The following is a 20908-nucleotide window of genomic DNA, read 5'->3' on the forward strand; positions in this document are numbered from 1 at the left end:
CGACACCGGAGAGGTCTCCAATCTTCCCTATGAATGTGGTCAAGGGGGGATGGGGTACGATACGTTGGGTTTGATCCAGAATCAGATAATTGCCCATCATTTTTCTGTAACGATTCTCCAGATAATTGAACGGAAAGTTTGAAATTGTTTTTTATTGGATTGAAAAATAACAGGCACTTTTAAAAAACCGGCCTGACTTGAGGTAGTCCGATGACAGCATGCCTGAACATCCTGCACAGCCAAAAACGCTCATTTGTATTTGTCAGATTATGTAGATGTACATTTGTCGCAACCCCCCGGTAGCCAGTATAGTTTGACAGCAGAAAAACAGATTTCAGGGTTGAAAAAATAAATGGACGGGAAAACTTACCTAACCTAGATATGGCACAAAAGCTAATTCAACAAATATTTCTAAAGCTTACTGTCAAAATGAAAATTTTTGTACAATAACATCAATTCAAGCTACTTCTTAAGGGGTATCTTTGGCCGTGATTTCATACTGGCTCTCCGTGCAACGTCCCATGCCTTGTGTGGGGCAAAGACACCAAGCTGTGCAGCGAAAAATGACTCATACCCTGGTGAGTCAAAAGCAAAGCCAGTGTGTTTTGATCTCTCTTGCGGTAGTTGAGATATGGCATATCTCCTTGCCTCAGCTGGCGTAAGTTGGTTCCCAGTGTCAACCAGATCCAACCCGCCCGTATCATCAGCCTCATGCTTGTGAAGTTCCTGAACAATCTGATAATCATAGGGGAAGAACCATCTTTGAACCCTACATCCAAATAAAAAAACCACATGTTAATGCACAGAAAGTCTACCATCAAAAGAAAAAGATGTTCCAAGTATTTATCAAAAAAATTATTAATTTATAATAGGGTTTCAATGTGAAACGCAAACACAAAGTGCAAAATGGGGAGGAAGCTTTCACCATGCTATATGCTGCAATCACAACATATCTATCTGATGGATCGCGACAATGCTCTGGTTATTTTAAATCGGGAGATGTAATTACGAGATCCAGCTTCGTAATTCACCAAAAGGACCACACCTAGTGTGCAGGTTGAATGAGCATTCACCACAATTGATGAACGCAAATGAACCAAACTAAGAGTCATCAATACCTTAAGTTGATTCATGGAGACACATTCCAGTCTCTCTTATCACTGGCCCATTTTGTACAAAGTCAATCCTCCCTTAAATCATATTCAGTAGCTGAGAAAGGCTAATCCCCGCAGGACAGCGAATTATTCCAGGCAAATGATGTTGGGGTCCTATTGGGAATCATAACAGAATACTTACACAGGTGTTGCATTGCTCCAAAAGCAAGAATAAGAAGATAAGGAAGGTAGTGTTGCTCCCAAAGCAAGAAAAAAAGGAAAAGGGTAGTGTGGCTCCAAGCTCCAGAAGAACACACTATACGAGTATAAAAAGTGGCCTTACTACAAGCTTCGTCAGTTGAACCTGACCCTGCCTAAAACCAATAATCCTAACTTCTTGATATGATCAATGAAAACATGCATTGGGCAGCTTCATAATGCATAAAAGACTTGCAACTTGTTTCATATATAAAAGCCAAGGAATACTTTTAAAACTAATTTCTTACCCTTGGTAGATGAAGTCACCAAAAAGAGCAACAATGGGAACAAGAAGAATTGTGAGGTAAAAATAGAATGTACTCATCAAGACATATATGGTGAAATAAATATTCTCCTGCAATGAATGTGAAAAAAAAAAAATTAGCATTTAGAATGATTTGAAAGGGATTTTAAAAAATATACCAAAAAAAAGGACCCACCTGTCGATCCATTGGGGTCATAATTCCTGAATAAATAAAAATGAAAACAAACCATGCTAAAATACTTCCTCCAACACTAATGTAATGCCACCTTGTAATCGAATTACACATCATTAGAAGTCGCAAGTTGACTGTCACTACAACACAAGTAAAGGCCATCGTGCTGACATCCCAGAGACCAAACATCTTTCCTGATGGATTTTTACCATTTTTACTGGAAGTCGTAACAAAGTTAAAGAATATAAGAGATTGGTAGATGGAAAAGAATGCCCATATCGCCACAACTCTCCATTTAAAAAAGACGTCTCTTATTCCTTCCCTATACAGTTGAGGGTACTTCTTAGAAAGGGAAGCACTGACATCCTGGCAAAGAACATAAAGGAAATACTCAATAATGATTTCCCTAAAAAATAATAAAAACAGACAGTGCAACTAGTATATTATATTTTGAGATAGGGCTTTCAGATAAATGTTTTTCCCAACTAAATTGATGAAGCAAACCAATGGCATTTGCTTCAGTATAAGTGCAGTAAAATATTGTAGTCATAAGCAGTCTGAAAGAAGGCACTACCTTATCAAAAAGCCCCACAATGATCACAGGCAGTGCTGTGAATATGACATTGTACAATGACTGAAACCAGTCGTCGTAGAATCTCTGACCAGAAAATCCAGTTTGAAAGGTGAACCAAAATTGGGTCAATGTGAATGTAAGATTCTTGTAAAAGAAGTATGTCACCACCTGCACTATAAAAATTCTCATGTATGTAACACACAAAAAGATGTTAATAAAGTTTTGAAATTAAAGGAAATTCAGACCTTGCATAACCTAAGATAAGACCACCGTCCATGCACAAGAAGCAAATCCGTAAGGAAACGAAACTGGGCAATTGCAAAATCACTAGCCATCACTGCTTGCATCCCTTCCATCCCACTTATTCCAATGCCAATATGAGCAGCTTGAATCATGCTAACATCATTGGCACCATCACCAATGCTAAGGGTAATTTTCTGTGCACCTTTTTTGACCAGACTTGTCACCTGCTAAGCACTGTTTGGTTAGTATCATAACAACTACTATATTCTTATAGAGGAAAAAAAAAACAAAAAGAGTACTATTTTGTTCAGCACAGTAAAAGTACTTGCATGAAGGGGAAAGGAAAAAAAACAACCTAGCAAAAGCAAGTTATTTTTCTTTTAGAAAAGCAGAATTTAATGTACTTAAACATAACTGAAACCTGCTAGGTTTTCAGTCTTTCTTTCTTAGGGTCAGTTTTGGTTGCACATCTTCAACATTCTAGTGAAGATCCTTGAGAGTATCAGCATTGTTGCATAACCAAACATACTTCTCTCCTCATTTCTTTTACTTCACATCAGATGCTCAACAATAGAAGTAAATGCTCCACAAATGGAGACTTAAGCTTAAAGCTCAAAACTTAATTAACCAATCCATATCCTCTTAATTTTGAAGTGACTCCACCATCTAAAATTTACCCAATCTCACTGTTGAACCAACATTTGACGCCCAGAACTGCACCACATTGGTCATGGGCAAAGAGACGCAATGCAAATTCAAGTTATACTGAGAGTTCAACAGCCAAGATCCCCAACTCCCATGCTTTCCGCTCCATGTTAAAAGTAAATATGTGGACATTGAGTAACTCAAATCAAATTTAGTTTACAACACAGTAAAAGAACATCAAAATATAAACCCACAAATCCAAGTATGGAACTTTTCCTTTCATTTTTTTATGATAGAGTTGCATGATAGAACTGCATTTATCACACGAGATGCCATGGACTGCTAATCACAACATACAGGAACCAAAGCCAAGCACAAGCTAAGAAGATATTCAGACAGAGAAACAAAGCACAGCAATGTCAAGTATTCTGCAATGCATCAATAGCTCACTCAAACTTAAACATCTATGTCAAGATAAATCCAGAAAGATTCTTAACAATTATATTACATCTGGAACCTACCTGTGCTTTCTGTAAAGGAGAAACTCGGCAGCAAACAACTGAAGTGCAATTCAAGCTCAAGTTTAACAGCATCACCCGTAAACTTGGGTCTAATGCATACATCAGACACTTTCCATCTATTACAAGTGTTAATTTTGGTCCAGACAACGTCTGAAGATAGTGCTGTGCTTTCTCAAGGCAATTCTTCAACTGTATTTTGACTTCTTCTTTGATGAAGCGTGCAATTTCCACTTGGTCGCCCTAACAACAGGATTTCAATTAATGTTATCTAACAAATGATTTTAATATAATTCCTTCCAACTTACATACAAGTAAAAACATGTTAGCAAAATATTGCTGCTTACCCTCTCTTCAACTTCTCTAATCGCATCAGTTTCTGAACTGATGATAAATTGCTTCATGTCATTGTTAATTAAGTTGCAGGCTACAGCAGATAAGTTGTTGTGGGCACAAATGTCGAAATAACAAATAATTAGAATTTTAAGCGAGAGAGACAGAGACAGAGACAGAGAGACAGAGTACTAGCTCTTATTTTATACCAACCCACCATAAGCTATGTTTATTGCTGTTTCCATCTTGTCCCCAGTCAGGACCCATATCTTAATACCAGCTCTAGAAAGAGTCTCTATACAAGCTGGTACTCCTTCTTGAAGTTTGTCTTCTATAGCAGTGCACCCAATCAAAATAAGATCCTTTTCTATGAGTTCTGCCACCTGCATAAATTTTACGTTTTTTTTTATTGTTGCAAAATTTACTTAATTTACATCACAACAAATTAATCAATGTGACACAGTAAACAAAAAATTTCAAGTATGTTCACAATAAATTTTATACAAGAAAAAGAACTAAAATCATGCTTCCATTTAAAGCAGAGGTGCTCAAAAACATGTGATACGAAACTCGAATCATATATCACCAAGTGTTTGCCAGTTAGCTCAAAATTTGTGGTTTTGGGTTGGGGGGGGTTGGGGGGACAACGCTTTGACAAAGGCAATACAAACAAAGTCTTATGAATTCCAGCACATCAACATCCACAAATAAAGGGTTGGAAACATCACTCTTGTGACATTTTCCCTTAGTTCAGATTTTGCGTTTTGAGTGCTAATGACTTGAAATAAGTACGAAATTGTACTCCAGAGAATATCAGACACATCAATATCCACAGAAAGACTTTTCCATCATTCTTCCCCCTTCACATTTTGTAGAAAGTGATAATTTGTAATCCAGTATAATAACACAAAAACATCACTAAAACAACGTCATTCAAAAACAGAACATTAATATAGCATCATGCATTAAAGCAATAATTGAAATTTTCAAAATGCATCAACATTAAAGATAAGAAATGCTTGCTTTAGCAAAAGAATGCCATCAAATTCAGGTGGCCAGACCAACATGTATCCAAAAGTATATACCTCATCCAACTTCTTCTCACGATCTCGTAGAGAAGATTTAGCGTGGATGAATTTCTCATTCCAGCTTTCATACATATCTGGATGTAAGTCCCTATAGGCCAGGCAAAGTGTACGCAATCCAGCTGATCCAAACTGCTCCAAGTGTTCCCTTGTTACTTTCTTTAAGTCAGCATTTACATCAGCCAATCTCTCAAAGATTACAGAATCAGCACCCTGAAAAAAGCAGATTTCTAGCCATGTGTTATTTTCTTGTCCAACAACCAAGCAAATTCCATCCTAATTAGCCCCAAGAAACTATTACCTTACAGTACAATACAAGCCGGCCATCTGGATAGCGACATATAACAGATTGACGCTTCCTCGTACTAGTTACAAAACATGGATTACAATTGATGTTAGAGAGGTCAATCCTAAACTTATAAATGATGATAAATAAATGAACTAAAAAAAATAACAAAAAAATAAAGAATGATGTATATCCACCTATTGAACTCAAGGACATTTAGAATCTCATAAGACATATCTTGGATTTTACCCATCTTCTCAACATGAGACTCACGAACATATATCATTGTAGGTGTACGCCTGAGAATGAGATACCATTAGCCTCAGACATGGATAAAAACATTAGGCTCAAAACAAGCTGTATACCTTTGAATGATAGCAGCTCTCTAAGAGAAGTCATACTAGAACAAGAACCAGAAAGCCGTATTCTAACATTCCAAGTTGAGTTTATATGTAAAAATATAATCCGTTAAGGTTTAAGACTATTTATTATGACTGACACTCAATTGAACCTCATCTCTCAATGAAAAGATTTCAAAGACTAGTAGGACCATCTTTCAGTAGGTACAACTACCCCAGCGGGTATGCGAGGATTCACAAACCACCGGTGTCAGATCAATCAGCTTTGTCACTTTTATGGTATTCAACAGAGGAATCCAAGGCCGAAAACTTAAGAAACAAAAAATAATCCATTCTTCAAGAAGCCATAGAAGAGAATGGCAAGTACAAACCTGTAAAAGAAAAATCCAAAGTTTTTTGCAGCAGTAACCAAGGCAGACTCATCTGGAGATGCAGCTTGATATGTAATTTTTTCTGGGTTTTCATCACCCTCAGGGAGTACAGTATGACAAATAGCAAGGCATCTGAAGAACTCCTATACTCAAAACAAATTGTAGCTAGTAAATTATCTTACAAGATTATGCCTGCTTCATGGCTGTGAATATGCTGAACACCAAATATCATATAGAATCATTTTTTTTATGACGAGGAACCCCTCGATATAGAATAAAATTATATGTTGTCAGGACTTGATTAACAGCCCACCTTCAGAGCTCCTAAGAAAAAAGATAGCACTGTTCTTGATAAAGGGTTAATAGCATTTTCAATATTTCTTCTTTACCATTATAATAGAGTAACAATAAGCATTAACCCATCCTAAAACAAATAGATAAAGGAAAATCCCGATTATTACAAGTTATATAATAAGCAGGATTTTCATAGCCACCCAAAACAACACAGCAGTAAACTTTCACTGCCACAAATTTTTAAGCCCAAAAGTTTGTGAACCCTCAGAAAATGCAGAGTAAACAGTTATGCCAATATAGCACAAATTTTGGACAAAGTTATTTTATCCTATTATTAATTCATTGAGAGAACTTTATACTTACTTATGTACAGACTTTCCTATCTGTGTAGATCTAATATGATAAACACCAAATTTATTGAAAAGTAGTTTTAGTAACTCATTTTTTAAGACAAATTTAGGGACAATTCCATCAATAGCCAAAAATTATATGATTCCATCAAATGTTCTGAAAAGTAAAGTCACAACTCCAAATCATAGAGTATAGTTCTTGTCAAGACTCTGCTTTCTAAAGATTCAAAAATGGAAACAACACGCTAGCAATAGAATCAAATACCCTGTTCAGATTCTTTTCTCAAGAAAAGAAAATGTGCTTTTTTCAGCCAGACAACATGTTTAGCATTGCAGGTTCTAATTTTGTGAAAAAAGAAACAAGCATAGTGGCAAAAGAAAAGGGAGGGCAAGGCAGCATCACAGAGGGGAAAATTGAGGGGAAAAGAATGTTATCTTCAGGGTACAGCCAAACAAAGACAGTTTTACCCATAGTCTTTCCAATAGGACCATTTATTTTGAATACAACGAAGTTTTCTCCTCTCGAAAACTGTCTTCAGTCAAAGTACAAAACACTTATTCAGAGATTAAAAAAAAAAACAACAGAAAACAATTTTTTATTTTCTTTCGTGAAAAAAAAAAAAAAAACAAGATTTCCAAATGAGCCTAAGTATCAAAACAAGTAAAAATAATCTTATCCGGCATAAAAAATTGGAATTACAGTCAGACTTCCCTAATGCTATACATTTTTCTTTTCAACTAAGGCATGTAAAGTTGTGGCTTTCCCGCCTGCATATAGCAACTGCCAGAAACTCTTAAAGAAGCATAAAGCACATATATAAGAATTTACATACACAACATGGGAGGCAATCAAGATAAATAACCTCACCACCTTACTACAACCACAAACAGTTTACTCATAAAAAAATACTCTTCATAATAAGCATGCCATCTGATTGTCATTTTTAACTTGAGCATATATGGAAACAATAATGCATTCAGTTCACACTTAAAATAAAATACCTACCTTGCAAATATCAGGGTTAGGCTCATTTCTCCAACCTCCTCTCATAAGCCTAGCATCATCAAAATTAAAACCCTTCTCATGCACTGAATTGGCTGAGTTATGCTCCTGTAATGAATTTAATGAGTCTTCAGTTCAAACAGTAATCATGTGAGTCTCCATAAAATGACAGTGATGCATACCGAGACTTTTAAGCCATTTTGCTGTGCTATTCCCTTCTCTATTTCAGTGATACCAGTTCCGTACACCTCTCCTCCAATTGAACACTTAAAGAACTCCATCAAATTTCTTGTTAAAGTTCCAGTTTTGTCAGAAAAGATGTATTCCACCTGATTATAGCAGTAAAACAGAACAAAATAACTCTTTTTGGATAACTATAACAATAGAACTCACACCTTCAACAATCATGATTGATCAAGTATATTAACAAGAGTAGCAGACAACAAGAGGTTTCAGCAATGCAACTCTCCCAGATGATGATGAGGACAACAACGATGAAGCAACAACAGTGACACTTAACATAATTTTGTTTTGTTTAGTTTAGTAATAATAAAGAACGCCTGTTGCAACTTACTCAAGAATGTCAAAATGGCAACAATTTACCTGTCCAAGTTCCTCATTCAAGTTGGAAGTACGAGCCAGTGCTGGGGTGTTGGTTTCACTATGGTACATGTGTAAGTCCTTGTTGATAAATTGAGTGCACTGAATGAATTTGATCATCTGAAGCAGTAATTTCAAAATAACAAAAAGTGTTACCCTTCAACAACACTTTATGTACATTGCTAACACACAGATTACAATAGGCTAAGGAACCACCTCAATGGATACATAAAGAGAAATGGGAATAATTGTTGAGTACAAAGTAATCAGGGTAAACATTGTAAGAAGGGCAACCTGAAAAACCAATAAGTAGAATTAACTTTAAAAAAAATTAAGGAAAACGAAACAACATTAGCTCATTCCATAGCATTCCGCTCGCAGCAGCAAGCAAACAATACCAAGAATCGGTTGTCCGGGTTGAACTGATCGTCCACACTTTTAGAGAGAGCTAAGTAATAGTACTTGCGATCTATGAATACACCACTGCAGAATTTCCAGAAGCCAAAAATATCATGACATGGGAAAACTTGCCAAGTAATGTGAATATATTTTAGTTGTTAAAAAAATCTACAAACATTCAGCATATATGGAGCAAACTACAAAATTTCCTAATTGTCAAACCTGCCTATAGCTCCAATCAGGCACATTGTAAATAGAGCACCAAAAAGCATGAGGATAAGTTTGTCAAGTTTTCTCTCTAATGTACTTCTTTTGGAAGGAACATTCATGGTATTCATCATAACCTGCAATTAAATCCAAATGTCCATTAAAATGAACTAAAAAATATAGACAGTAGAGAATAGATATGCCTTCAATTCAACACATCAGAAATTGGCATGCATTCGACATGACTCCAAAATGTCTGACATGTTGTATGTGCTAAAAGTTTTTTTTTTTTTTTTTTTTTAAAATTCAATATAGGATACAGAACAAGTAAAGATCATTTCACATAATTTTAATTTTTTAAACTATGTATTTCAGTCATACATTTCAACCCTTCTTTTAAACAAATAAAATTCGAAGAGTAGAAAAGAGAACTATAAAGACGGGCAAAGAGAAAAACTTAATAATGAGCTACGCCTTTTCGACCAGCCTTTTTTTCTTATTAAACACATTAGGAATTTTGGAATTTTGCACTTTATTATATTCAAATTGCTTAAAAAGAACAGAAAAACAGACTCGTAGAGAAGAAGATACACTCGCAAACATGATCATGTCTGGCCATGCTTTTAGGAATAGAGGTGGTGGTAAGAGAGGAAAATAGCTGTTGTATATAGCAGTGTAGTTCATGATATCAAACCTTTGTTTCATGTCCTGTAAAAATAACAGCCCCAACAATGTACTCCGTATTCCTGAGACTGCACCCCTGAGAACACATAGCCAATGCTGATGAGTAAAGCCAGCTAAGTTTCACCAATGGAGATAAATCAACATTGACCAAATAATAGAAGATTAGAAGGACTATCAAGAAGGGAGTCTTCCATATTTTAAAAGAATGAAAACTTTATTATGAAAGAAACAACCCATGTAGATACAAGCTTCTCCAAAAATTGCAAATTTTAATTTAAAAAATCAACAAACCCTACCAAAGAGGAAATGTGACTGTTGCCACAAGTGTTTGACAACTTGTAGAAGGTGCATGAATAATGACTTAATCTTCAAATTAGGCAACTCTACACCATAAATGCATGATTGTTCCTCTCTCCCTCTCACGAAAATAAATAAATAATGCACAGGGGACATAGAAGAGCTGCATTCCAAATGAAACTATTCCTTTGCCTTCCTGGTAAGCCTTTCCAGCAAAAGCACACATCAACAACCCTTGGCATCACACATTGAATCCCAAACACAATAAATATGAAAGACCATAAAGCAACAAATGGTCAAAACTCTTGCCACTTCACTACCACATACAATACCAAGTCACTGTGATGATATTTAAACTGGTAAAATTATTCTGAATGTAGCATAAACTAGTAACAAAAATATTTCATTCACACCATGAAGATCAACAAAATATTGGAGGGCAACATACAGGATTCTTGTATTAAAATTTATTTTATCAGATTCCTAGCAAATAGTAAAGAGCTGCGAGACTTTTTTTTTTCTAAGCGCAGTAAAAACATATTTAATGGCAAAGATTGCACTACTAAAACATAAAGCTGAAAACAAACAAATATTAACTGCAAATGTTGTAAGGGAGAAAAATCATGTCATACTCGCAACAAAATTTGGTTCGGACTGAGAGCCAATGTTTGCTTTTGAATTATAAGATTGCCAGTGAAAGTGTATAACGAATTGTTTGGTTGCTCACACTGCACTTCACCTGCGATAAGCAAAGAATTGGTTGTCAGGCATTTTATTTTTATTAAGTAATAAATGTAGGGCTATAAATGAGCCAAGCTGCTCGTTAGTCACAAAAGCTTGGTTCGACTCAAATTAGACCCGTGAACATAGATCGTATAAGCCCAAATAGGCTCACTAAACTTGTTTATATATATTAAACAGCCTCGACCCACGCACCCCTCTTTCTTGTCTACCCCTTTACTGCTTCCTTGGGTGTGAGCTACACACGCTGCGTCTAATAAGCTGTAGATTTACTGCTCTATGCCTAGGAGGATTTTGACATGCTGCCGGTAGAGGAGATGATGAACAACGACCTGGATCTGCCGGCGAGGACCCTAGACTCAAGGTTGGCGAGGAGAAGGAACCATTTCTAGCTTCTTCATTGCTCAAAAAAATTAATCTTGACTCATTTACATTTTTTTTTTTTTGCCGAGTTCGAGCTGAGCTTGAACTCAAAAAAAAAAAAAATCATATAGTTATTTGCGGAGCAAGCTTGAACAGGCCAAGCTTGGCTCGGCTTGATTACAGCACTAAATAAATGTATTGATTTATTTGTATCCCTTGTAAAAACATTTCTCAGCACAACTAAGAAGTTACAGTCATTCTGTTAAATGCAAGGTAGATAAATGGGCATAATAACATGGGCACACTGCAACATTGAGTGGAAATCTCCCATAACTTCCCCCCCACCCCAATTATGTTTGCCCAGCTTATGTTTATAGTTATTCCCTTGCTTAACTATAACAGGGAATCAACAACATTGCATAGAGTGTCCCAGTTTCATATTTGATTAAACTCCTCCCATTTTGTAAAAAGCATGTAAGTGCTGGTAAAATTTCATATGCTTTAAGTAAAGGCTCCAAGAGAAACTATAAATGCAGATGACGGTACTAGCATTATGGTCAACTACACTTAAGACAGACAAGTGGTGCAACAAAAATGCTAAACCTTTGAATTCAGATGCCTTCTCAGGAGTCAAGTAATCCCAGGTCCTTTCCAATGCCTTTCTAATTTTCAAATTCGTTTCCCCATCCAAATTTGCAGTCTGCAACCAACAACAAAAACAAATAGAGGAAAAGAAAAGAAAATATAAAGTTATTGAATTATAAATCACAAGAACCAAACACTCTTCACTCTTCTAGAGAATCATCACCATCATCATAATGACAATAACAATAATAACAACAAAAACAAAACCAATGATAATAATAACAATTAAATATTAGTAGAGAACATTTGGAGAACCTCAATATAGCAGACACCATCTGGGTTTGTACTAGCAAGAAAAAGCACATCCGCAGGAAAGAATCCATCCTGCTTGACCTGCAAGATGCAAAATTCGGCATCATACTGTTTAAAGATAACACATACTATGAATAAGTTACTAGAGAACTTTTCAAATAAAACCTTGAAAACTGTTCTATTCCCTAACTTAAGTCTACACTAACTTTAAATAGCCACATAAACTTATAGAAAACCAGAAACCAAAGCAAAAAGGAAGGAGTAACAACTAACCAATTTTTCCTTTCTAGTTACATAGCAAGAAAATATGTACACACGTCTAAAAAGTAAAAAACTGGAGTCCAACAAGTAGCTCATCAAGACTACAACTGCAATCCACTGTCACTTCCATCCATCATCACTCCACCTATCATACCCCCACCAAAAAAAAAAAAAAATAGAGAAAGGGCGAAGGGCGCCTTCAGCTGAACTGGATTGATTAGGAAGCAACCACAAAGTGGAGCTCTCTTTCCCTCAAGTGGCCAGCTTCTAAAGCTAAAACAAAGACGTCTTTCATTGATCAACATACAACACCCTTATATCCAACCACAGATTCTGTTACACAATAACAACAGTAAACTCTTACCAAGCAAAAGGAAATCCATTCTGACCGTTTATGCAAAAAGCCCATATCAGATTTAAGTACCACATTTCTTTGATAAGTAGATTTAAGTGCCACAATTACTAGTGGGCACAGCACATACGATGCCCATGACAATAGCTGAGATAGTCGAACATAGCAAATAGTGTTTTTGTATGCCAAAATCTGGGACCAAAGTCAAAATAGTTGCAGGAAATAAGAGACGAAATGTCCACAGGTGAAGAGTATGCTCAATAAGTACCATACGACTTAAGATTAAAACAAGTATGAAATGGTGCACAGCTCACTAGGTTTACATTTGACTTACCACAAATATGAGAAAATGAATTAACATAATTTGCACACTTGAAACAACACTATAACTCCACAAGGATGACCAAGAACATATCTGGCACAATTTATCTCAAAGATACTATATTTAGAAGATGGGTTTTCTGGAAGCATCAAAGCTCAATGCTTAACATATACTACATCAATATACATCCCATCACAAAAACATTGAAGTGCAGAATACTCACCCTGACAATGTCTCCAACCTGCAATTTTTTCCAGGGTATAGGCTCCCACTTTTGATCTTGCAAGACGTCTATAAGATAGTTATTTATTGCCATATCATTCTGAAAACGCTTCTGTTGTACACAATTAAGGGAAATAATAAATAAATAAATTAAGGAAATAAGCATTTGTTACACATTTATAATCCAATGCCGATACCAACTAATTCATGGAATATTATGCCCACGCTAACACATAAAACATAAAAATAAAAAAAAATTAAAAATTAAAAAAAAATAATAAAAAAAATATATATATTGTCTAAGAAGAGAACCAAAGCCAAAAAAATTAATTCATTAATTAATGAATAAGAGTGCCTGCCACAATGAGCAAGAACTACAGTACTCACCCAATCCTCAAAAGCTTCTTTTACAAGAGAGACAAGGAGCACCAGACTTAAGGGGACCACATTTGTTATTGGAGACACAGGACTGCATGATCAAAATAATATTAAGATACATCATATCCAGGTTCACAACAACAACAAATCAAACATTAACAGGATAGCTCTAATATGACCACTAACACAGTGATATAGTGGTAATTTGATAATTACTTCCATGCAAAAGGAGGATTGCAAAGCCAAAGCAAGGCATGTAGAAGAAAATGGAGAGGGAATGAATCTCAATGAAAAATAAATAAATAAATAAAATAAAATAAAAATGGGGCAGTAAATGATGCATGTAGTATCATAATAAACATAAAAGGTGCAATAAACATATTAGAAAACACTTTATAGCAAGATTTACAACAGGCAAAGATTATCTTTTAACCGTTATATATATCAGCATTACACAAAACTTAATGTAATTCATGCCAGTAAGGAAGAACAGCTTGCAATGAAACCAGACACAATATTTAAAAAAAATGTTGCAGAAGTGCAATTTCAAAATATTGAAATTAGGTGCAATCTTCCACTACCGAAATGATGAGCTAAATGCTTCAAAAACATCTGCAAAGCCCAAGTCTAAAAAGAAACTTTAGCCCATCTATCAATTCTGTTACATAGTAAGCTAGAAACAATGTAAAACTAAATTTTAAAAGCAGGATCTAATTGGGTCAGCTCTATAAAGGATTTATAGAAGCAATCCCAATTAGTTGGTATAAAATCTTAGTTAAGTTGAGCAGTTTAAAATCTAGATGGATAACTATCACAGGCCAAGAAAACATGTGATCTAAGAATAGAAGGATAGACATCAAATACATCAAAACTAGTACATGAAATACATCAAAACTTGTAATATATAAGATTATATTAGAAATTGTTGAATGTAGGTATATTTAGACCCAAGCCCAACATAGCAGAAGTTCAAAACAAGCTTAAATTAACATACCTGATTTTTGTTGCTGATAAAATTGAGATTGTAAGAAAGTAGAGGTTAGCTACTCGCCTAAACTGTCCAGTGTCAGGGAAAAAAAAAATCTCAGGAACATAACCAAAACAAAAATCATGGGAGATGGCAATGAACTAACCCTAACCCATTCATGTGATATGCTTAAACCATTGCACAGTCAGCATATATCAAAAATTTCTTTAAATTCCTAAACCCAATTCCAAACATTCAACATGAGAGCCATTGTATCAGTAATGTAGTAAGGTAAGCTAGCAGAGTTTAATTAGCCTAATCCAGATTACTGGAGAATTCATCTGACTCCATTTCCATTTTCGTCAGAGTACATTGTTGTCTCACTTCCAGACAGCTTAAACCTATGGGAGTAATGGTTACTAATAAGGTACACTAGTTCTTTGGTTCAAGTCTTGTTAAAGACAATGGACCAAGAAAAGTTGATGTTACATGCATCAAAAAGGAGCAAATACCAAAACTAATAAAGTTTTGAATAAATTTTTTTATTTAAATTGAGTTGAAGAGTTTTTTTTTTTTTAATTTAGTTTATTAATTTATCATTTGTCCTTAAGTATGTAATTCTTACGTGCAGTTTTTTAGAATAATTTCCATATTAGCTTGATTTAGTTTCCTTATACATCTATCATCGATTCCCTACCTTAAGTAACACACCTGTACTCTTTACCACACTTTAATTTCACACATTTTTATTAATTAAGATTTAAGATTAACATAGCATATGACATATATATGCTTTTAGAGCATGTGCTAGAACATGTGATTCTCACAAGTATTTTTAAAATAAAATACATGCTCTAATGAAAAATGTCAATTTAATAGATTGATTTGAAAAAATAAAAAAATCTTTAACCCAACTTAGAAAAAGACATGGTCCTAAACTTTTTTTCATGTGAGAACATTCACAATATGAAAAAGTAAGAAACAATTCCGTTTGACTATGAATACGAATGATTTTTTTTTTTTTTTTGAAAATATTACTTTTATAAGTAAAGGTATTTAAAAAAAAAAAAAAAAAAAAAAATTATAACAATACTTCTTTCTCTATTCATTTCATAAAAATAGAACATGTTGCTCTAACAAAATAATACCATAGATACAATGAGAAATTTCTTTCATCTAAATTTAATTACAACAAAATAATTTGAATACAATTCAGATTTACCCATTTTATTTTCCAGGATGCTTGAAAGTAAGTTACCTGTTCAAACAGTCCTTTCGGTAGAAAAGTAAAAAAATTGTACTTTGTAGTCGATATAGAATTCCCCTGATACAAATAAAACCGTACTAATCAAAATCAGGTAATATTTATTGGAACCAGATGCAATATAACATCAACAGAAGTTTAGGAATTGCCTATTGCAAGATATCACAAACAGTATCATCCGTGTAACGAATTAATTGATGTCAAGATGCAAATATATGTCTGCAAGTGCATTAGACAGCAGAGTTACGTTTTTTCCCCCCTTTTGCTTAACTCAAGTACAATGGCTTAATATAGACAGAGCATCATGTCACACAACTGGCCTTTGTAAATTGCGGAATTGAAACAGTTCTAGCAGAAGTAAAATACTGTGACAAAGAAGCTATCCCATCAAAAGTGACATTGTTTGCATGTGCAACTGCTTCCAATAAGATCCTGATGTAGATCATCTGAATTTCAAAATGAGGACAAGCCATAGAGGGCTGTGTGCATCAGCTGGCAGAAATTGAGTCGGAAAATTACTTACTGATTCATTGACACTTTGTCAGTACTCCTCTAATCAGGAGACACTGTTGGCAGGCCGTTTAGCAACACTAGTGAAGCCTCGAGACGAAAGGTAGTTGGTGTATGGGTTGATTGAGCTTAGAATATTAGAGGCTAACTCCTAGGGAACATTGTATGTTATTTCTCAATCCAAAAATGAGAGACTACAGAGAGTTTCAATCAAAGGAATTGGAATTAGTGCTTTTGCCTTAATCAATATAATCTAGTAAAACCTGCTTTTCCTATATCTTCGAAAGAACTTCAATTCAAATACTCTTTGTCAAAATCCAGTTTGAAGTCTGGAAATACTTGTGAAGAATGAACAATCTTAAATTTCTATCTTCCTTCATTTCCCACCGTTTCTTTTCAACCAAACAAAGGGAAAACCAGAAAAAAACAAAAAAAAAAAAAAAACAGAACTCGGAAATACGCACACGCAAACACACATACAAATTACAAATAGATGAGTGTATTTATTGTATACGAAAAAAAAAGGTTGACAAACCCTGAATCTGACGAGCTGATTGGCCTCCCGATCGTTGCAGTATATGGTGCGGTGAGTAGGCGCCTGGGGCGTGACCCGGCCGAGCCGGACCGTCCGAGACGACGGTGTGCGCTCGTTCATCGTTGAATTGCGACCAAATCTCGCTCCCGATGCCGATGCCCTAACCTTATCCCATCCTCTCATCTTCCTCCGATCCGAATCGATATACGCGTTGCTTGTCCTCCCCACCGATTGGCCGTTGAAACTCACAGCATTATGCGCACTCCATTTCCATTTTTTACCTTTTATTTTCAGTTTTGCCCCTTCTCTCTTTTTCTTCTTCGTTTGCTTTTGTTTTTTAATTTTACTTCTAGAAAAACAAAAGTAATCGCGCTACTGTTTTCTTCGCCATTAATTTACCGTGTCGAATATGACGTGCGGCGTTTACAAGTTTTGGCGTGAGATAGACGCGCGCGTTGAGCGTGGAGTTGGACGGGGAGCCGAAGCGCCAGGTAGTCTTTTCACTTCCACGGCGTCGTTTTGATGGAGACTCTTGTTATTGTTGCTAACCAACCAACCTGCGTGCGCCACTATAATTAATTACAGTGCAGAGAGAAGCGGGTCGTGGCGGCGTGGAGGCCGTTGACGACGTACACGCGAACGAGATATTTGTCTCCGATCTTTCGGGAAGAGGAGTTGTGTTCTACGCCGTTCAAAGACTTTGCGATACACGCAGCCAAACAAATATTTTGTATAGCAACTAACATTTCATTTGGTTACTTAACCGACTTGTCGTTGCAGAATATGAGAATATTGAGTCGTGCTATGCGGCTGCCAAAGCTAAGAACAAATATTAAAAAACTAATAATAAAAGAAAAAAAATTGTTAATATTTAGATTTTAATGCCTCAAAACTTATTTTTAGATTTAAAACTAAAACTTAGGAGTGGAAGGTTAATCCTTTAAGGATAATATCACTTAAAAGGAATATTATTATTCTAAATTTGGTGCTAATACCTCAAATTTAGTGCTAATATCATAAATTTGAATTCCCCTTTAATATCTTTATTCTTCAATTAAAAAAAAAAAAGGTCAGATGTCTGACGCTTGGCTGCCTCATGGTAACCAGAAATCTCTATTTGAGAATATTAGCTTCATTCTGTTTATTGGATGGACCGTCTCAACCAATAATAATGTTTATGCAATTGATTAATAATTGCAATTTTACATGTAAAATTGCGATTTTATTAAATATTTAGTTTTTTTTTTTTTCACATGTTCACACAAGAGAGGAATGGAGGATTTGAATTAATGATCCTCGCTTCATGAGGCGTAGTTTCCAGCCGATTGAGCTACCACTTGGGGACAATTCTATTTTTAAATTGCACTATTTGTCAAGATTAATTTAAGTTTTAAATGACAATTTAGTCTTTTAAAATTGTGAAATTTTTAAAAAGTGTTTGTTATATATATTTGAAAGCACAAATTTAATACGATTTCAAATCGCAATTTAAAAAAATAATAATAAATAATTCTAAAAAATTTATTTTTTTACAATTTAATTTAAAATTTGCACTCTTATCTACAAAATTGCAATATCAAATGATCTCTAATTAATCTCAAAAATGTATACAATTCAATGGCATATTCTTTTTATTTTCCTTTGTTTTCCTCAGCATAATAGCGGTTTTCAAGGGAAAGATTATGGGTGATCGTTAATGGACTCGGGCTTGTTATGACTAAAACCCAGCCCAAGAAATTTGCTAAAGTTCGTAGTGCCCGCTTGTAATCGGAATCGGACGAGAATGGCTGGAGCAGCAACGTTATCCCCGTTGATCAACATCACACACCTTCACTCCTCGCTCTCACCGGCGGCAAAGTTCTCCTTCCCTCACCACCACTACACCCATCGTAGAAAGCCCATAATCAGCATTTGCCAGAGCCAGGTATCTCTCTCTCTCTCTCTCTCTCTCTCTCTAACACGCACGCACTGACACGTGCACAGACACTCAACAGTTAGAACTTGGAATTGAGTGTTAGGATGGTGTGTGGTCTCAGCTTAACACTTCAATCGGCGAAGAAGCAGAGGAGATTGATGGGGCTTTCTTTGAAGGCGATGATGTGGTCGAGGACGAGAGCGACGAGGAAGATACAGAAAGCAGCGTTGATTTGTTGATCAGGTTCCTGCAAAGCATGCTCAAGAAAGTCTCCAAGCGTGCCAAGAGGGCCTCGCGCTCTGTTTTGCCTTCCGCAATACCGCCCCAGCTGGTAATTATCACCTATTCCTTAATGATTACATGAAGGCAATGAATTTTGCTGGCTAGGAAGTGCTCATTTTTTGAGAAAAACCACTCGAATGGACACGATATAGTTGTTTGAGAATCAATTGACTGCTGGGTTTTGTGTTACATGTGTAACATTTTAAAGTTACAAATCTCTCGCTTATGAATTCTTTTGGTAGAATTTGCCGCGGCCGGTTATGTTGGACCGGTCTACTACCCTGTCAGATGATGTGATTTCTAAAATTTAACTGGCTTTTTTGTGATGTCTGCTAATAGTTTTTGACGCACTGTTTACAATGTAGGATTTTTGCACAAATTGATGCCTGAAAAAGAGGAAATTTTAGTCTTGGGTGAAATGAGTTCATGAGGGAATGTTAAATTCATTGTACATGTAGCAATGAATTGTTGCTAATATGGGTAAATTGTTGCTAATGTGCACTGCAAGTGAAATGCCAGTGAGCGATTTACCCAGTTTCTTGTAGGGAAATTTCCGAAGGTGCGGTGCACGGGACTGGGGTTTACTCTGCAGGGATGGGTCCGAAGGGCCCTGCCTTGAAGAGGTTCTCCGACATCAAAAAAATAAATAAATAAATAGTAATTATTATCTGTATCTCTGCATGTTGCTAATATGGGTAAATTGTTGAAACTCTTGGCAAAAGTCAATTTTAAGTTCTAGTTGGCTGCTTATTTCTATTCTTCCACTGGGAAATCAGGTGTCTTTTGCAGTTGATGGGATTCTACTGTTGGCTGCACTTTCTATTCTTAAAGCACTTCTTGAGGTATCGCTCTCCCATCACTAAATTTTAATAGTTAGATCCTATTAACCGTTTGAGCAAACCACATGTGGGCATAGACTTGAAAGCCATCTTTGTGACATTGTGACAGTTATTGGATATGTAGATATCTTTTTGATGAATCAAACAAGCTAATTTAATAGGCCTCTTTACTTACCAAATACCATTCTCTCTTTTTCTTTTTCTTGGTTTTACTTTAAATCATATTATCCACAATTGAAAAGCATTCCGAAATGGCTTATGTTTCACCTTTTTCTGGGGAAAAAAAGAAAAAGGGACACGAATAGCATATATATCAAGTCATCTTCCCCCCTTTTATTAAATTTCCTTAGCTTGTAGACTTATTCCTGTCACATTTATACTTACCAGACTGTCTTTAGCATTCTGAATTGACTGATTCATGGACATATCACAATAGGCAAAATGAGCTAACAGATAATGTTGTGATTATCTATCGCAGGTGATCTGCACCCTTGGAGGCTCTGTGTTTGTGGTGATCCTGCTCCTACGCGTGATATGGGCAGCCGTTTCTTATTTCCAATCAAGTGGGAGCGGTTTTAACCAGGGCGGAAGTTCTTTTGGAACAACACAGCCTGTTGCATAATCTTCGCAACTTGGCCGGAGCGCAGATGTAAATAGGAAGTGTAAATTTAAGTAGGAAGTGATTCAAACTGCTTTGTTATTAAATGGTTCATGTACCCTATTGGAGGTGGATTTTAGGCTAATTTTATGGCTCGTCTTCTTTATACATATGGCATTGTGAATCTGCAGGAGGGTTTTTTCTTTGATATGTGTTTGCGTCCGGTCACCTGATGAACTGATCTTGATTTTCTTTTTCTGAGCGGTTAACTGGTTTGATTGATGCAGTTGTGACGGTACCAATGAACTAACCAAGGATACACTAGGCAATTGCAGAACCTACTGTTGCTGTCAAACTTTGCTTGATCCCATTGTTCAGCAATTCAACTGAGGTAAAAAAAGAGAAAGGGAGACAAAAGGGGTGGA

At 35.7% G+C, this 20908-nt stretch overlaps 2 protein-coding genes across 3 annotated transcripts; one reads left to right on the forward strand and one right to left on the reverse strand.

Annotated features, from left to right (window-relative positions):
* Positions 1 to 238: 238 nt before the first annotated feature.
* Positions 239 to 17181, reverse strand: LOC132177196 (phospholipid-transporting ATPase 3). Its single transcript, XM_059589442.1, has 27 exons — positions 16850 to 17181; positions 15799 to 15864; positions 14568 to 14629; positions 13583 to 13664; positions 13197 to 13307; positions 12042 to 12119; positions 11745 to 11841; positions 10670 to 10776; positions 9751 to 9816; positions 9072 to 9193; positions 8849 to 8933; positions 8667 to 8744; positions 8454 to 8570; positions 8033 to 8179; positions 7854 to 7958; positions 6204 to 6346; positions 5671 to 5772; positions 5489 to 5552; positions 5188 to 5400; positions 4320 to 4485; positions 4117 to 4196; positions 3773 to 4012; positions 2609 to 2830; positions 2364 to 2531; positions 1793 to 2155; positions 1601 to 1707; positions 239 to 769 (listed from the first exon to the last, which is right to left on the reverse strand). Exons 1-27 carry the CDS (start codon positions 17030 to 17032, stop codon positions 463 to 465), a joined length of 3681 nt encoding a protein of 1226 aa, XP_059445425.1. The 5' UTR covers positions 17033 to 17181; the 3' UTR covers positions 239 to 462.
* Positions 17182 to 18570: 1389 nt separating this feature from the next.
* LOC132179123 (protein SHORT HYPOCOTYL IN WHITE LIGHT 1) lies at positions 18571 to 20653 on the forward strand. Of its 2 annotated transcripts, none has more exons than XM_059591764.1 (4): positions 18571 to 18773; positions 18868 to 19095; positions 19823 to 19888; positions 20364 to 20653. In XM_059591764.1, exons 1-4 carry the CDS (start codon positions 18633 to 18635, stop codon positions 20505 to 20507), a joined length of 579 nt encoding a protein of 192 aa, XP_059447747.1. In that variant the 5' UTR covers positions 18571 to 18632; the 3' UTR covers positions 20508 to 20653. The 2 variants fall into 2 exon arrangements, with proteins under 2 accessions (XP_059447747.1, XP_059447748.1); XM_059591765.1 differs by having other exon boundaries at positions 18577 to 18773; positions 18886 to 19095.
* The last annotated feature ends 255 nt before the right edge of the window (positions 20654 to 20908 follow it).

Source organism: Corylus avellana, chromosome ca4, assembly GCF_901000735.1.
Source record: "Corylus avellana chromosome ca4, CavTom2PMs-1.0".
Taxonomy (NCBI): Eukaryota; Viridiplantae; Streptophyta; class Magnoliopsida; order Fagales; family Betulaceae; genus Corylus; species Corylus avellana.

What these genes read in the sequence shown, in the direction of transcription:
- LOC132177196 (XM_059589442.1), bottom strand. Translation starts at nt 17,032, where the DNA reads ATGAGAGGATGGGATAAGGTTAGGGCATCGGCATCGGGAGCGAGATTT. An exon ending in CTAACCCTGATATTTGCAAG is followed by an intron (nt 6,347 to 7,853) that starts GTAGGTATTTTA and finishes TTTTGAGTATAG; the next exon opens with GAGTTCTTCAGATGCCTTGC. An exon ending in AATGTCCTTGAGTTCAATAG is followed by an intron (nt 5,553 to 5,670) that starts GTGGATATACAT and finishes TTTTGTAACTAG; the next exon opens with TACGAGGAAGCGTCAATCTG.
- LOC132179123 (XM_059591764.1), top strand. Translation starts at nt 18,633, where the DNA reads ATGGCTGGAGCAGCAACGTTATCCCCGTTGATCAACATCACACACCTT. An exon ending in TCAGCATTTGCCAGAGCCAG is followed by an intron (nt 18,774 to 18,867) that starts GTATCTCTCTCT and finishes ATTGAGTGTTAG; the next exon opens with GATGGTGTGTGGTCTCAGCT. An exon ending in CCGCAATACCGCCCCAGCTG is followed by an intron (nt 19,096 to 19,822) that starts GTAATTATCACC and finishes CTGGGAAATCAG; the next exon opens with GTGTCTTTTGCAGTTGATGG.